Source organism: Beauveria bassiana, assembly GCF_000280675.1.
Source record: "Beauveria bassiana ARSEF 2860 unplaced genomic scaffold BBA_S00011, whole genome shotgun sequence".
Taxonomy (NCBI): Eukaryota; Fungi; Ascomycota; class Sordariomycetes; order Hypocreales; family Cordycipitaceae; genus Beauveria; species Beauveria bassiana.
In genome coordinates this window covers 585480-603004 of record NW_007930846.1, presented here as the reverse complement: position 1 = coordinate 603004, position 17525 = coordinate 585480, and the positions used below count along the sequence as shown (strand labels likewise).

Sequence of the window (17525 nt, the reverse complement as noted above, 5' to 3'; positions counted from 1 at the left end):
CTTTGCAGAGGAGGTCAAGATCGCCAGTCATTCATTGGATGAACTTGGCAGGCACATCGGCTGGCTGAACTGAGCAAGCTGAGGTACCATCATCGTGCCGCATTGCATACTGGTGGGCCTCAAAGTGCGTATATTGCTGCATAGACGCTCATCGTCGCCATACTAGGGTCTTTGAGAGGCAGTCAAAAGTGTACTTTGGCTTGTTGGGTGAAACAACTTTCGCCATCTTCTCACCGACTCATCACAGAAAGCTGGCGGATGGTTTGTCTCACTTCTCCGGTTTGGCTATTCACGCATCCTTGCTTCTGATACGCGGCGATGACACCACAGAGTACATACGGGCTGCCCTTATCATGACACGGCAGACGCGGTCATGCACAGCTAGAGAAAATCGACGGTGCATACCGCTTGGCAGATCATTCCTATCACATCACGCCATGCATTCGGGCAGCGGATCCCAATGAGACCCAACCTAGCAGGAGCTGCTGGTAACCAAAAACGGAACAAAAAAAAAGAAGGCCGAGGTGTGAATCAAAAAGGATTGTGAATCAAAAAGAATGTTCAGCTTGCACTTGGCAACTACTGTTTCAGCAAGTCTCAATTGTCAGACGGTTTTCCGCAACAATCTGGAAACTCGAAAGGATTCCACGTACTTGCTGGGGCAACATCTCAAAGCGCCATCCAAGTCAATGACAGCGGAAAAAAAAATCTCGTCTTCCTTGAATGTGCGGTGACATTGCTCTTTGCTCTATATGAACAATTCAGACACTCTGAGTTGCTTCTCGTCTTGCCCAAAGCTGGCCAGAAAGAAGTTTTCTAATGCTCGCAAAGCATCATGCCTACGTGTGAGCATACTATCACCGGCAAGGTCAACATTTTGGCAAGTTTCGACTTTGTCTCACCTGGTTGTCTTGAAGATCTTGCAATTTCTGACATGAAAACTAGACGAGCCTATTGCCTCAGGATGAGAAAACGCAGAAATTGACCATTGATGCTAGAGTCGAATCGGTCGCTAGATTTGAGAATGCTGAGCTTTTACGCTTGGGGCTTCGAGCTCAGAATAAGCCCTTGCAAGCTACGATTAGTACTAATGCCGTTGGCAAGGAGACATGGGATCTGGCTCAAACTCTGACAGCCGAGTCTATCGTCAGGGTCACAGGCTTTGTCAGAGAAGTGGTCGAGAATGATGGTCGAGGCAATGACTGCACAGTCTCTGCAGCAATCCGTGTTACAGACCTGACTATCGTCGCCCTGGCAGCACCGGACCTTTCTGACTCCTCACACCACAGGGAGAAGATGCTTCTACCCCGTGCAGACCTCGAAAAACGACTCAACAATCGCATCCTAGATGTGCGACACGCCGCCTCTGGGGCCATATTCAAGCTCCATTCGGGCATGTGCCAACTGGTTGTCGAGTTTCTCTGCTCCAATAATTTTCACTGGATTCATACGCCACGGATTATAAGTGCCACTATCCCAGGCGACAACGAGTATTTCCATTTGCCATATTTTGGAAAGGACGCGTGGCTAGCCCAGAGTTCACAGCACCACAAGCAAATGGCACTTTCTATGGACATGGGCCGCGTGTTTGAGATTGGTCCCGTATTCCGGGCTGAGGTCAAATCTAGCAATTCTACCAGGCATGTTACAGAAGTAAGTCATGCCAAGATTGTTCCATGTCGTTCTCCTTCAAATTCAGTAGCTGTTCCCTGACTTTTGCAACTCAGTTCACCATTCTTGATATAGCCATGACATTCCATGATGACTACCGTGAAGTAGTCGATTTAATTGAATCCATGCTGGTATTCGTCGTCAAGGAACTTCAGCGACGCAGTCAGTATAAGCAGCTGATTGAGGCTGTTCAAAAGCTGTATCCTCGTGCGCGGCCTTTCTGCGTGGGCCTGGACGAGCATGGCAATGTCCCTCGCATTACTTTTCTCGAGGCAAAGCGTATTCTTCGAGAGGAACTGGGCCTCGCGTCGGATGACTGCAAAAATTTCACGTGAGTAAGCCATTCCTCCATGGGATCTTGTAGTAGAGCATCCATCCACTGGGCGATGGTGGTGTGTCTCCCAGCACAACGGCAGGGCACTGATGAACTATATTGTGATTAGAGACCAAGAAGAAGCAGCCCTTGGGCTTTACTTTTGGGAGTCTGCCAGTACCGACATCTTCACCATTGAACAGTATCCCGCACACATGCGCCAGTTCAACTCGCAAGCCAATCTGGACTCCCCCGGGCTGTCCAACACATGGGACACCATTGTGGGCGGACGCGAGATTTGCTCCGGGAGTCAGCGCATCCACGCGTACAGCGAGCTGTGCGAAGCCATGCGTGCGGGCGTGTGTGGCCCGCCGCTGGATCCAGAGGGCGAGCAGTGGCAGCCGTACCTGGCTGCATTCAAGGCCGGCATGCCGCCCCACGGCGGCTGCGGGCTCGGCTTGAACAGACTATTGCAGAGTTTTCTTGGGCTGCAAGACGTCCGTGAGGTCATACTATTCCCGAGAGATGTTGATAGGTTGCGGCCTTGACGCAGTTTTAGGGACACCATGTTGTGCCTCTTTTGCCTACACAATGGCAAGAGAATGATGGAGCAGATATTGCCGGCTTTCGGGAACTGTAGCGTTATTTATTCATATGACGTCCGCACATGTAATCCCTCGTCGGACTTTGGTTCCATGACCTTGTTACTGCGCCTTGTCATGTATCTGGTGGCTGCCTGTGTTACCTGACTGTTTCGCAGCCAGACTCCTAAATAGCACAGCCCCTTGGCGTAGGTGCACCGGAATATGAACGGAAAGGGCCAGGAAAATCTGTCCAGTCGGGGAAATAAAGCGGCTATACCGCATGCCATTCGAGGTAGCAGTCACTTTTTAGTATAAATTAACTGGGACAACAAAAGCTGGCCCGTCCTCATAATACATCACCACCACACCAGCACCTAGAGAAACTGAGCAAGATAAAAATGATAAAAAGTAGATGGAATTTACATTCAAGTTGAAAAGCATTATTTAGCCATTAAATTATCTCAAGTTAGCTTTTCTATACTAAAATTTATTATCTAGAATTGATAGATAATAAATAAAAATTTAGTCTTACTTTGAGGATTTTTATAATAGGCTATTCCATTTACTTAGTCCCCCGCTAGCATCCCAAGACAGATTCTGCTTCATACTTATACAAGGGTAGAACTAATGGAAGCAGATACCAGCTGGAGCAGGTGGCTGCGCCAGAGGTAGTTGTTTGTCATTGATTGCATATGCATGTGTGAGTAAATATCTGTATTTATTATGTTTTGATGATTCGTACGGGCTGAGCCTTTCCGCCGAGACCTAGTGCTGATCAACAAGCAAATTGACTCATCGTCAGGATGTAAGTCTTGTAGCCTCACTCAACACTGATACATCAAGTTTTCTACCACCACTCCTCGGTGTCGGTGTATCAAAGTACCTTGAGATCGCACACCAGAGTAATCAGGTAGTTCTTGCATCGCAATTTCGAGTCTTCGGTAGATAGATGTACGAGAATAAAGAACAAGTTCATGTTTTTTTTTTTTTTCTTTATTGCTGAGTGATCACAACTGACATCCATCCGTACATCTCGACACTAAATCTTATACGGACGAAAAAGGTAAACCAATCCGTTCCTCACTCTTTTAGGTCCAGGCGGCGTCACCGCACGATGCACAGTCGAGCGTAGGCGACCACGAGATTTGCTCTCGAGCTCATCTGCAATATTGACAAGCAGTGCGCCCTCGACAACGGGCACTGCTTGCCAGTCCTCGGTACGATTTCCCTCCGAGTCGTAGACTGCAATCTGCGCAGTCACCTCTTGGTACCACATCATCGTCATCAGGCCAAAGTCTGTGTGCCACGGCTGGACAATGGCACCAGGTTCCTGCACGGGAGGCTTGTACACAAGCTTGAGGGCCGTGTCGCTAGCAATAGTTGGATCGTCACTGAGCTCGGCAAGCTCCACCTGAACGGCTTTACAGAGCTCAGCCAGCACGGTCTGAATCGCACGGTTCAGAGAGTGGAGGGTGCTGGTGATGGATGCTTCGTGGGCTTTGAGGCTAGCGGGTAGCGCCCACAGACCCTGCTGATACTCATCTCGGGCTATCTGTTGGGGAGACGTCAATTTGAGTAACGATGACGAACAGATGCTCGATTTCTCGGGTCAGGCTGATTGAAAGCTTACCTCGTAGTATTCGAATGTTTTGGCTGCGTGATACCTGAATCAGATCACGACCAACGTGTCAAGTCAGCAAAGATTGCCCGTTGTGGGAAGAATTGCTGCGTATCAGGAGTAGGATTTCTTCCATACCCTCGCTCCATTCCCTCGCGAAGACTTTGCTTCTTTTCTTCAGAATCAGAGGGCAGGTTAAAAAAGGCATTTCCAGCCTCGAGGAGTTTCGGTATGCCCTCGTAGACGTCCTTCATACTAGAATTCTGGAGGTCAAGGTAAAACATGCCCACAGATCCACACGCCTGAACGAGCTTCTGGATCTCTTTGGGATCTTTGTTGGCCAAGGCATCGTAATTGATTACCGCGAGAGATGCTTCTTTGTTGTTAACAGTCATGGTGACTTTGGGATAAAGAAGGTTTGTTCGATATACAGGAGGAGAAGAAGGCAAGGCACGAATGAAGGCGCGTTGTTTCTTGTGCGCGGCTGGGACAGCGAAGAAGATGACAAAAGAATATACATGGCAGTAAAAAATACAGAAGCTCTAGGCCGCCAAGAGTCAGCTAAACAGCGATGATCAGTAAACGATGATCAGTCGCAATATATCTGCAGTGCTGCAGTAGGTTGTTTACAGGCCCCCCCATCCACTCGGCGCACAAAGCCGGCGAGCCAGTGGGCGCAGGGAGTGTTCTGTATGTCTTATTGCGGGAATTTATGTATGCATGTGTATGTCAAGAAAGTTTAGCTGCATTGTGACACTATGAAGCATCCAAGATGTCCACTTGACACCCGAGGGTGCCGCTGCCACATATGTAAAGAGATGATCAGCACGCACATGCATCAGTACGACGATACACAATCGGCTCCTAGGAGCCCATCTTTTCCTGAGAGGGGTACGATGCATTCCATGCCTTAGTGGCATTGTATAACTGCCATCTAGTTGAGGCCAGCATAGCACCTGCGCCAACTTCTTCCAAGGCCTGCAAAACTACGCCCACGTTTACTTGACCATATGGACCCCGTGAGCCAATCATTCGAGCAAACAGAAGCTCCGCTGTATTGCTTCATACTCGTCGTTTGCTTTGGTGTTTCTCTTTGCGGCTTTCAAGATTTCGGAACCAAGTCTACTCGCTCTCGGCGCTCAAGCGAGCCGTCCATCTCGAAACCCGTACTCTTCTTGCCATCATGGCGCTATTCTCGTTCCTCAGCAACATGCCACGCCTCACCAATATGGATCTGTCCAGAGCTGCTGACTGCTTTCTTCTCATTGTCGCTCCTCTACTGGTTATTCTCTTATTTCTAAGAATTCTATATTCGAGGTGGGCCAAGACAGCGACTTCCGTTACACCCGTGTGTAACACTGAGCACAGCCAAGCGAAAAAGGCAACGCCAGATACCACGCAGCACAAATCAACCGAACGGTATAGAAGAATGTTCTTTCAGCTTCAGAATCTTGAAGACTATCCAGAGGTACTGGAACCAGCTCGCCAAGAGCTCTTGGCCATGTTTTCTCACGCACTCTCAGTCGCGCTGACGGAGGAGCCAGCGTACCGCAATAGCAGCAGCAGCAGCAGCAATAGCAGCAGCAGCATCCTCAGCCTCGAAACTTATAGCGCCGAAGCAATGTCACTCTTCCTCCGGGATGCACATGAAAGGACTCTGTCAGGATGGTCCGACTACCTGGAGCGCCGGAAGCAAGGGCAAGGCCCCGAACTATTCGCGAGCGCTGAACAGGCCAAAGACTGGCTCGTTCAGCAGGCTCCTGTAAAGTTTGTCGACGGCGCATGGCTTGGCCATGTACACAAAACTACGACACCTTTTGCTTTCCGCAGCGTTACAAAGCATGCTTGGCAGGTCTTGTCAGAGGAACTCGGCGACGGCGACCCTGACAAGCATCACGTCACTCTCTACCGCAAGCTGCTGGAGAGCATTGGCCGTCCCTTGCCCAGCGGCCACAGCGCTGATTTCGTACAGGCCGGCGAGTGGAAGCGAGCCTGCGAGAACCATGGCATCTGGGAATCTGCAGTGGCTCAGTTGGCCATTTCGCTCTTTCCTAATGAGTTTCTTCCCGAGATTCTCGGCTTCAATATGCACTATGAGCAGGTTCGACTCGACACAATGCAGGTGGCGCATGAGCTTGCGCATTACGGTATCGATCCTTACTATTTTCTCATCCACATTAGCATAGACAATGCCGACTCGGGACACACGGCAATGGCGTCACATGCTGTTGTGCAATATCTCGACATATTGCGAGCAATGGAGGGAGAAGCGGCCGTGAGGCAGGCATGGAAGCGAATTCAGGTTGGACACGTCTTATCGCAGACCTTGGGATGTTATCCTTGTTCTTCGACGGCTAGATTGGGGCCTGAAAGCGTGCAAGTGTTGCCAAGTGCACTTGGCACCCAGGTTCTGGGTATATTCAGAACCAAGGCTTCGGTATCGCGCGGCATACATTATCGGAGCAGGGCCCGGATAGGTCCCTATGCTCTACATGAATGGCTCGAAGAGACAATGCGAGTAGAGGCCAATGAGCTAGACCTCTTGAGGGCCCTCAGCCGGGCAAAGCCGTGGGTGGTTGCTGGGGACAGCAAAAAGAGCCTGCTCGTACGAGAGCTGTCATGGGGGGGACGCATGTTTGGCGCCTTTACGAAAAACGAGGTTACAACAATCTGTCAATGGGTCGACGCCCTGAAACCTGAGAGCGACTCCCTTTTATACTGGGAGTTTACGCAGAGGCAGCCAGTAACTTCCCGGGAAGCCGTGGCAGAGCTCCAAGACCCGGCTTCTCATCATCCGTATGTGTCAGCTGGCAGTGCGACCAGTATACTCAATGCTTTTAATTCGTACATGACACCCCAGGATTTTGATATCAGTGCTTGGGATGCGTTGACAAAACACCCATGTTTGAACGCAATTTCCTGCAATCGACTCCCGGATATCATAGCACTCTGGTTTGCGCACATCAGCCTTTTGGAGAATACAATAAATACACCGTCTCGAACCGCGGACCCTGTTCATTTGAGCATTTTGCGCCTCTTGCGAGCACAGGCGGGCTTTGGTATAGAATCCGACATTGTCGCGGGCATGGATGAGGTGCGGCGAGACTTTTGCACCAGCCTAGTCGATATCGGGCTGGAGCTTACCCAGAAGCTTTCCCGGATTGCCGTCAGTGCCAAACCTCGGAACTTGAAGCAGGTATTGCTGTTAGTCGCTAGTCATGGCCAGGGCCAGGAGAGCTTTCGGATTGCCAATGACATGCTGCAGTGGAGTGCGCGGCCGAGTGCGAATCTGGGGTTTCTCCTGGGCCTTGCCTTGGCCTTTGTCGAGTTTAAGCATGCTGTTGGGGGAGATCCCAAGCTTTTGGGTCCCAAAAGTCGTCTTTTGTTAGAGGCTATAGTGACGAGAGAGAAGAGGTGTTTAGAGGAGTGCGCGAGGGAGCTGCAGAGGACAGATGATGCTCTGTATAAAGATTTACTACGGGGAAACTATCTCGCAATATCCATTCTGCCAAATTGTATATAGAGGCAAATGTCGAGACACAGTTATGATAAATCTGGCAGGATACAAAAATTCCGACAGCTAGTTGCCGATAGAGCAAAGGGCGGCGCCATCTACAATTGACTTTCAACAACCATCGAAGAATACAAAGCAAGCCTCCTATAATCGTGCATGCGCTACGTGTTTATGCATTTACCATAGACAGCTATATATCACACAGTTGCCCTTTAGCTCTCTAGCTCTCTAAACTTCAAAGGCAGTGGCCGTCGCTACGGGCGTCCTTGAATTGTCGATGCAAGGAAAATGCCGAGACACATGGAATTCAGAGCTGGGCTGAAAGTCTGCTCCGAGAAATTGTAAAAGAAAACGCCAATGCATCACTTTTTTTCGCGAGAATTACATCTTTTTGCTCGAGATGTATATCTGCATTATACTGCAGGTGCTTCTGCAACGATCAAAGACGACGTGATTATGGAGCGTGGAACGACAAGTGACATTTTGTTAAGCCCTTTATTCCTTCAGCCAGCAATATGTGAGCTACACTTGGTTACAGCTTCAACCAACTCACATGAAGCTATCAGAAAAACTTCTTGCCACAAAACATTCCATCACTTCTTCGCCCCTGCATTTGCGCCAGCGGTCTGTTGAGAAGCACCACTGGTTTGTCCGGCAGCTTGGCTGGCATTTGCATTGCGATCACCAGCTGCTTGGGCTCTGGCCGCAAAGCCACCGGCCGATTGATCATCCTTTGCGTGGTATAAACTGTCAGACATTGACGAAGATTGCCCAGTTTGTTTTTTTCCAAATGAAATGGGCACCGTACGTACCTGGGTGCTTTGAATCCGACTCGCATCGGATTTGGTCATTTCGTTTTTAGGCATATTGCAAAAAAGTCTCAACAAACAGACTCTGCCTGTGATGTGAATTTGAGTACAAACAACTAGGAAGGGCTCGAGAGAGCAGAGGTATATATAGCTGTAGACATTGGGTGTTTACGACGAATACTGTCACGTCAGCTAGAAGTGATGGGAAGCAGGGGCCCATCACTAGAAAGCAGAAGCCCATCACTAGAAAGCAGGGGCCCATCACTAATGCGGTACATCGAGCCGCCACTGTCACGATATCAGTCATTGCATTTGCCAAATCCCAGCCTGACACGTAAACGTGCAGGTGCCACAGCTTACAGCACCCTTGGATGCTTCAGACGTGTGCTGATCGGCGATGCGGACGATTCTCTAACCACTCAAAGGCACTTGAGCTTGGTGCCCTAGATATGTGGTACAGTACTTGGTACTGTAGCAGTAGAGGAAGTGATCGAGTACGTTGATGAACATATGACTCCTTCATTGTTACTGCAATTGCACGATGATTGTTAGTTAGTGAGCACGAGTATACGAGAGCTGATAGGGCTAGGGTATCTACAGACCATATGACTGTGGCCAGCACTGTGCCTTCCCGGCAGTCTTTCCGTCGGCGTGCGGTCTATCAAGAGCAAAGAGACATCGTCCATGGCAGCGACGAAGAAAATGGCCAAGAAGTTGGTGTGAGCTATTATGCCGCCCGGCACCCGGATCATTGTTATTGGTCGATTGCTTGCCCGCGCCATTGTCCCGGAAGTTGCTGTCAGGTTCGGGTATTGCTGCGCGGGGCCGGATGGGCTGTCAACGCTGGTCCAGACTGGACGAGCAGGATCCGATACTTTGGAAGGTGTGGCTGGATGATATCGACGAGATGTACTACAAGTATGCCAAAAAAGACAAAGCAGTGATGAGAGCATATTTCGAGGACGTGATCTACCAGTGGGGAAACCTACATGCACGAGCATTAGAGGGCGGTTGCGTGCTTTGAGCAAAGGTTGGAAAATACTATATCATTTCTGCATCATTTCACTTGCCGTACTGTTCTGACACAACCCAGACTGCATCATCAATTCTTCAAGAGTCTAGACCCTCGGTGCGCGCCCCTCTCCGCCAACATACCAACTACATTGCTAGACTATGTGAGCTCTTCAGGATTGTCTCCCAAATGTCGAGTGGATCAACATCTCAAAAGCGTGGGAAAGACGGCATAACCTTGGGTACAGATGCATAGGGGCCCGAGATGGCGAATACACACAACACGCGGTTTCAATGGTTAAGAGTAGGTTGCATCGTTGTCTACACCAGAACTCAACGGCAGGTGTGGCTTGGGGTATACAGACATTCGATGAGCTCAACTGTTGGTGGTACATCCATATACCTCGATATCAACGAACACTGCCAAGATGTTCCGACTATTGGAGACTTTCGCAAGCCGGTCAAGAGTTTTGGAGTCTTTAAGAATAGAGGTTGTTAAAGTCGAGGTACGATTAGCCATGTTGGGACTAACTGATGAACAAGCAGTGCAAACGCAATACATGGCCAATAGGCCGAGCTTGCCCAATCACATGTACTGGAGGAAATACTTTGAAGGACATAACAGCCTATTAAGAAAATTTGAGACAATTTTCGAAAGACAAGGAGCTCCTCCATGGTTGCCGCTAGCTAGTATTAGATGATTCAAGTCTACAAGAAGCATTTGAGACGAAACCAGACGAGTGACCTTGTGAAGCCCATACACGTCTGATGAGGTGCAATCCGCCAGAAGTAGTGCTGGCTCGAAATGAGACGGCGTCCGGGTATAATTCGCTGTTTATTTGGCTGTCCAGGGCTCGTCGCAGAGTCAGTCTCTGGCATCAGTCCGGCGCTCGACTCCATACAAGGGCCGGCCGGGCTTAGAGCGCGGAGAGCGACAGATCTCTGCAGCAATCGCGACGAAAATGAGTTGGTTTTGATGCCATCATTGTTACCATTCATACATGCACTTTGAATCACATTCAACAAAAGTAATTGGACCTCTCTCGTTTCCTTCGCTACGCGGCTTAACCAGCAGTAATGCGCACGTCTTTTTCATCCTGGATTACTTGGCCTGCCTTTTTGCTAATGGCAGCTCGGCTTTTCCAAACAACATTGCAACAGCGATTACTTCCCAAATCCGCGAGTCCAAAGTTTTGGTAGCGGGCAAAATGTGTTTACTTGCAGACCGGGGAGGAGATTTAGAGGTCAAAGTAAATCAGCTAGCCTTGGCCAAAATACCAGCCGATCACGAGAAGGGCCAGCCAAGTGATACAAGGCGCACGGTGACGTCGACAGTCCGCCGTCTCTACGCCACAAAAAAAAAAAAGAGAAACCAAGAAGAGAATCCCGAGCCTAGGATTCGAACCCAGACCTCCACTCCCTTTGGGGCACACGGAACACCGCGTGTCAGATGGCATGCGAACCAGTACACCAGCTCGGGTTCTTGTTGCACCACGGCGCAATTGAACCTGATTATAACGGGAGAGCGTCGTCGGCAGAGGTAAGAATTTGTATATCCCCCTGAGACTAGGACCGGATCATCGAGTCACAGAACTTTTGATAGCCAGATATCTCATCCTCGGACCAGAGGGAGCTGCTTGTTACTGAGCAGTCAAGTACTTGCTCATTAGAATAATCATCGTCGTCCGGAATGCGGTCGTTTCGTCTTCGCAGGTGACAGCCACGCAAGTTGCTGGTGTGTCGCTCCAGGTCGCCAACACGGGGGCGAATACAGGAGCATTTGCAGGAAACAGCTTAAACGGGCGCGCGATGAGGGAGGGGCCGAATATATATATGCTTGTACAGTATTCTTCACCCCGCGCTAATAATCCATGTGGCTTGAGAGCAATTTTCTTGACTTGTAGGGGTGGATCCCTCTGCAAACTCATTGTACTGCGATTCGCCAAAGTTCCGAGACACAGAGGCTTTCAAATCCACCAATAGCACGTTGATAGAGTGTGGCCAGCAGGGCTTTGGGTGGGACTTGTTTTTGGCCTGGCACCCAACCCAAGGGTAACTACAATACAATGCATTCGTCAAAGCTGAGAGCAAAGCTGTATTACTTCATTCGGTCGAGCTTACACTTGCTTCTTTCGTCGAGATAACTATGTCATCGTCATCAGAAAACCCGGTATACACGGCACCTTGGCAATGATTCCCTTGACGAGACTTGTAGTCTCAGGCTGGATATGGTATATGATGATACATGCAATACTGGCTATGTTATGATGGCCATGTTATTATGGCCCGGACATGGCCTGTCTCGTCGCATGTTTTACTCGTGAGCTTACAACATATGCCACACTTGACTGGCCTTTGTGTTTGCTTTTTTTTTTTTTTGTAATTGTCACGAGAGTGCAGTTGATCCGAGCAGAACCACGCAGCGTTACTCAGTATCTGATGTGATACCTCAGCCTGGTTAGACAAGCCCATTCCCTCATTTTCTGCCAAGACGTACTTCAACGGGCCTGGTTACACAAGCTTCTGAACCGTTGCGTTGCGGCCAACAGACTTCAGACTTTTCCAACCCTTTTGTAAAGGGAACGGGAACCCCTGGAAAATCCCGCCAGAATTGTACACCAAAAATTTCGCACCAGTTTTTGGAAAGTCAATTCGCCCCTTGGTTCCCAAATAGAGACATGCTCCTCCTGCACGAGCAAAACCTCTCCCCCGAGGCCATCGTCGAGGCTGTTTCGTCCATCTTGCACGGCGCCGGGAGCGGGTGCAACGCCACTTTTGAGGGCGCCTACGGCGGAGACGAATACCACGTCTTTCGCGTGAGCTTCTCTGACATGCCGAGCGTGTGTCTGCGCGTCGAGCACGCGCGGCACGAGGATGCGCCTCAGGCCATCCTGGACCGCGTCGAGGGCGAGCGGCGCATGTACGAGCGGCTGGGAAAGGTGGATTTTCACTGGTCGACGCGACTGGTGGGCGCGAGCCTCTCCTTTGCGAACCCAATCGGGTATCCGTTCCTGGTGCTGGATTTCGCGGGCGAGGAGCGGCTGCGGTGGACGGACGAGGTGCCGCGGCAGCCGGCGAGGGCGGCGCTGTTGAGGAGGCTGGCGGAGATTCAGATGCAGCTGGTGCAACGCACGCTGGAGACTAGTACGTGGTTGATTTTGAAATAGTTTGAAGAGGAAAGAAGTAAAAAAGGGGGAGAGCGACAAGATGGGGGAGAGGGCAAAGGTGCGAGTGCGGGGTTTCGACAGAAACAAGAAGAGAAAAAACTGTAGCGCGGGGGGGCTGATGGATGTTTCATTTTAGGAGACATGACGGCGTACGAGTACTTTGAGCAAAAGATTCAACGGCGGCTCACACGCATCCGGCAAGGCAACCTCCCCGAGCTGGCCGAGCAAGACGTGCTCGATCAATTAGCCCTGCTGCCTCGCGTCCTCGGCGAGGACAAAAACAACAGACTGTTTGCCATGGAGCACGGCGACCTGAAAGCAGAGAGCATCATCAGCAGCGGCGAGCAATTCACCATTGAAGCGTATCTACTCACCCCCTTCTGCCTTGACTTTCGCTCCTCTTGGCTAATGACGGCCCCGTCTTCTAGCATCGTCGACTGGGGCACCGCGGAGATGGTGCCCATCATGCAGGCCGCCCGGCTGCCGCCCCTTCTGCGGTGTGAGTCGGCCGACGACGTGCCCACCGAGACGATGCTTCGCGACCGGGAGTCGTACGTAGCAGTGGCGGCGATGGCGGCGGCGGCGACGGCGGCGACGGCGAGCGCGGGCAAGGACACGTCGACGGCAACGGCGGCGGCGGCGATGAGAAAGGCGCAGAGAGGACTGAATGTCGACTTTCGGACGCTGTATCTGGAATCGATCAAGAGCGAGGGCATGCTGGCGTCAATGGCACGCGCGGGGTGGCGGCTCCCGTACTCGGAGCTCGGCGGCGAGGACTAGAGAGACTTGCCCGCGCGGAGACGGCAGAACGGGGTTCGTGAAGGGACGAGAGGAAGAGAAAAGGGGGAATATATGAAAACCTTGCTACTACTATTTGCTATGACCGACCATTGCTTGGATATACCTTTTGCTATACATATTTGCTAACGTTAGCGTGTCGAATTATACGATTTACCATTTTTCAATTGTTCGATCGATGGCCACCAGTTTCCGCTCGTGGCATTTCAAGTCTTTTGAGCAATGTACCACGATGAATGTTTGAATGACAGCGGCGAGGTTCTGCTTGATGAGGATGGATTGACGTTATAAGCAGCAATGAGCCACTACTTATTAGGTTGTGGCGTGAAAGAGTTTAGAGTTACTCGGAGGGTCTTGCGAGGAGTTCACCATGATCCGTGTCTCTCTAGGCCAACGCCAATATCGAGCATAACATGTACATGAAACTGCAGGAAAAGCGAGAATGTCAGAGCTCGTCGTCCCATTGAGTCATTTTAAGCATACATCTCTTCAAACGTGCATAGCGGGACCTTGACGCAGTCCAGCGTCGAGATCCCTGGCTTGCGTGGGATAGGTATGTATGTATTTACTGCATCGGTCAGAGACTTGGGCCGCTGAATTTTAGGAGCAAGATTCAACAAAATATATCGCCATGATAAGAGAATTTACGACAAAAATACAGGTCGAATCATTAATACCTAAACAACATCCCTAAAATAGTCTATAAAGGTACATATCATATCAAACATGTACAAAAAGGCCAAGACAGGGGTGACCCACCCCGACCGTGATGTGTGGACTCGCTCGTGTCGCTCAACAGGGGCCTCGAAATGTCCACTCTCTTCATCATCCACGATTGTTTGCTCCGACATTGTATGATCATCATCTCTCAACTATGGGCTTCTGAGCTCTGTCAAAGCCCTCACCAGTCATCATGTCTTTGAAGCGGCTCAACACAGACACGCCGATGCGGCAGCACGAAGGCTCGCTGCTGTCGCCGGTCGCTTACGACGACGACGCCGCATCACTGCACTCGCGCAGCGACCAGGATTCCGACAGCGACGACGACCAGCTGCAGCAGGCAGCCCGCAACAGCCGCGAGCTGCGAGCCCACGACCGCATCGTTTTGGTCGAGGAGGACGACATTGACCGCCTCGTGACCGACTCGCGCAAGAAGCAGGAGAGCGAGCGCCGCGGCTCCGGCCTCGCGGTGCCCAACCCCCTTAATCTCTTCCGCCGCCCAAGCCTGTCGGGCTTGTCGGTATCCTCAGCCGCCAGCTCCGTCGATGACTTGCGGCTGAACCACGCGGAGAGGCGCAAGCGTCGCCGGGAGCGCCGCCGGCGCAAGAAGGAGGCGCTGATGGAGCGCGCTGAGCACGGCGAGGACGGCGAGCTCATGTACGAGATGGAGGAGGGCGGCTTCAAGGAGGGCAGTAGCACCGGCGACAGCAGCGAACGCGACGACAGCGACGAGATGGATAGGCGGCGTCTGGGGCTGGTGGCGCAGGAGCATGTGCAGAGGAGGCGCAGCTGGCGGCGCTGGCTTTTGATACACGCACTGATCGCGATTGGCTTTACGATTCTCGTGCTTGTCGCCTGGAAGCTGACCAAAGCAAAGAAGCACGCCGGTGCCGCTGTCAAGGATCGATTTGTGAGCAATGGCACGGCGCTGTTTGGACCGACGACGCTGGTCGTGAGCTTGGACGGCTTCCGTGCCGACTTTTTGAGCCGCGGTCTGACGCCAAACTTGAATGCCTTTGTCAAAGAGGGCATCTCGCCGCGATATATGCTTCCGTCATTCCCGTCGGTGACGTTTCCAAACCACTACACGCTGGCGACGGGCCTTTATCCTGAAGCGCATGGCGTCGTGGGCAACACGTTTTGGGATCCGGAGCTCGAGGCCGAGTTCTACTATACGGATCCAAACCGCAGCCTGGATCCCAAGTGGTGGGGTGGTGAGCCGTTTTGGGCCACGGCAGAGAAGCAGGGCGTCCGAAGTGCCGTTCACATGTGGCCTGGAAGTGAAGCTCACATTCTCAACATTGAGCCCAGCGTCATGGACAAGTACAATGGTGATGAGAAGCTTGACAACAAGGTTACGAGAATCATGGAATTTTTGGACATGCCTGGCAAGGAAGACGAATCTGCCAACCCTGAGCACTGGCGTCCTCAGCTTATCGCCGCCTACGTGCCCGATGTTGATGCTGATGGACACAAGTACGGCCCCAACAGCACCGAAATTCGCAGCACAATTCAAGCTGTGGATGCTATGATGGGCAACATCTTTCAGGGTTTGAAAGCGCGCAATCTCACCGATATTGTCAACGTCGTGGTCGTGTCGGATCACGGCATGGCCACGACGGACAGGACGCGACTGCTACAGCTCGAGGACCTGGTCGACACGAGCAAAATTGAGCATATTGACGGTTGGCCGCTTATGGGCCTCCGACCCAAGGACCCTAAAGACACGCAGTCACTGTACGATGGGCTCAGGGAAAAGGCGAATGCGACGTCCAGCATCGAGGTGTACATGCGAGACGTGGACATGCCCGAGCGCTACCATTTTTCTAAGAATGAGCGCATCGCACCTCTTTGGATCGTGCCCAAGACAGGCTGGGCAATTGTTCAGAAACACGAGTTTGATCTCGCGACAGCTGCCGAAGACGAGGTTTACCACCCGCGTGGCCTGCACGGCTACGACCACGAGCATCCGCTGATGAGGGCCATTTTCATCGCCAGAGGACCAGCGTTTCCGCACCCAGCGAATAGCAGAATGCAACCATTCCGTGAGTTGATATATGCGGCGCGAGACGATGTATACTGTCGCGAGACTGACAAGGATGAAACTATTTTAGAAAACATTGAGCTGTACAATCTGCTGTGCGACTCGGTCGGCATCACTCCTGAGCCAAACAACGGCACTCTGAGGCTACCGCTGAAGCCTGATGGCACACATACGGATGAGGTGGCGGAGGAGCAGGACCCTGTGCTGACAAAAGACGCGACAGAGTCGGCATTGCCATTCACAAGTACACAGTCGTCGAGTACAAGCGGCGAAACGACCGAGGCGCAGCCCTCTCCGACACTGGTGACGGGGACGGAAGGGGCGCCGGCGGCACCCGAGGAGACGGGGCCCGCGAGGACAGACAGCGAAGATGATGGCGAGGAAAAGGACGAGAGCGACGAGGGAAATGGTGAGGAGAAAGATCACGGTATCTTGGGCTCGTTTGTGGGCGCTGTGGGGAATGCATGGGACTGGCTCTCAGGACAGGCTGGCAAGGTCTGGAATAACATTACTGGTGGACCACAATAGACGAAGACATGGGTGAAAGGCCGTCCTTTTTAGAAGATGCAAAGATGTTTTGTATAGATGGGCTTTCTCGGGGTATCACTTGTTTTTTTTTTTTTTTTTTTTTTTTTTTTCGAATCAGCCTTGTTTATTGTTGAATCATTTGCTATATACACCATCTCAGCGAAACACTTATAATGAAAAACATACAATATAAAGGTCTTGTGCGCGTGTATCACAGTCTGAAGACGAGGTGAAAGAAACACACAATGTAAAGGTCTAATGCGCGTGTGTGACAATCTAAAGACAAGCAAATAAGGTAAATGGCGGGTGAAGAAAATACTTTTATTGGTGGAAATACGGCGGAGAAATGAATGGAACGGGTGTCAGCATGATACTTTGTTCCGCAGGCATGGGATGGTTGTGCTGTTTGACGCTCAGATGAAGCTTTGAGTGGTTCTTATGGTTGTCTGGTGAAACTTGAACGGGTTGAAGTTGATGGTTTGCCTTTTTTTCACACTAGCACAAGGGGCGCGCGCCCATGTACCTGTGAGCAAACCTCCTCCTAATCATCATACATTCTTGCTCTGGCGTGACTTGAAGCCTCTGCCATGTAGATCCAGGCACAGGCCAGAATCCCCACTAAAATTAATTGATCTCGCCACGACGCGTCTCTCCATCATCATCGGATATTGAGAACAGCAGCATCACGGCGTTTGCACATCTCAGATTCGCCTACTTACGCTGATATTCACGGCTCAAAACCCACTCG

At 51.2% G+C, this 17525-nt stretch overlaps 5 protein-coding genes across 5 annotated transcripts; 4 read left to right on the top strand and 1 right to left on the bottom strand.

Annotated features, from left to right (window-relative positions):
• Positions 1–835: 835 nt before the first annotated feature.
• BBA_04826 (aspartate-tRNA ligase) lies at positions 836–2532 on the top strand (the record flags this gene model as incomplete). The annotated part of the gene is made up of 4 exons (XM_008599923.1): positions 836–868; positions 946–1653; positions 1728–2002; positions 2115–2532. The coding sequence occupies 4 exons, from the start codon at positions 836–838 to the stop codon at positions 2530–2532; spliced, it is 1434 nt and encodes a 477-aa protein (XP_008598145.1).
• A 1075-nt stretch (positions 2533–3607) lies between these two features.
• BBA_04825 (oxidoreductase, 2OG-Fe(II) oxygenase family) lies at positions 3608–4581 on the bottom strand (the record flags this gene model as incomplete). Its single annotated transcript, XM_008599922.1, has 3 exons — positions 3608–4120; positions 4199–4232; positions 4325–4581. The coding sequence occupies 3 exons, from the start codon at positions 4579–4581 to the stop codon at positions 3608–3610; spliced, it is 804 nt and encodes a 267-aa protein (XP_008598144.1).
• An 833-nt stretch (positions 4582–5414) lies between these two features.
• On the top strand, positions 5415–7709 carry BBA_04824 (ABC transporter with duplicated ATPase domains; the record flags this gene model as incomplete). The annotated part of the gene is made up of 1 exon (XM_008599921.1): positions 5415–7709. One exon carries the CDS (start codon positions 5415–5417, stop codon positions 7707–7709), a length of 2295 nt encoding a protein of 764 aa, XP_008598143.1.
• A 4489-nt stretch (positions 7710–12198) lies between these two features.
• Positions 12199–13467, top strand: BBA_04823 (uncharacterized protein; the record flags this gene model as incomplete). Its single annotated transcript, XM_008599920.1, has 2 exons — positions 12199–12664; positions 12824–13467. The coding sequence occupies 2 exons, from the start codon at positions 12199–12201 to the stop codon at positions 13465–13467; spliced, it is 1110 nt and encodes a 369-aa protein (XP_008598142.1).
• Positions 13468–14398: 931 nt separating this feature from the next.
• On the top strand, positions 14399–16777 carry BBA_04822 (type I phosphodiesterase/nucleotide pyrophosphatase; the record flags this gene model as incomplete). The annotated part of the gene is made up of 1 exon (XM_008599919.1): positions 14399–16777. One exon carries the CDS (start codon positions 14399–14401, stop codon positions 16775–16777), a length of 2379 nt encoding a protein of 792 aa, XP_008598141.1.
• Between the last annotated feature and the right edge of the window lie 748 nt (positions 16778–17525).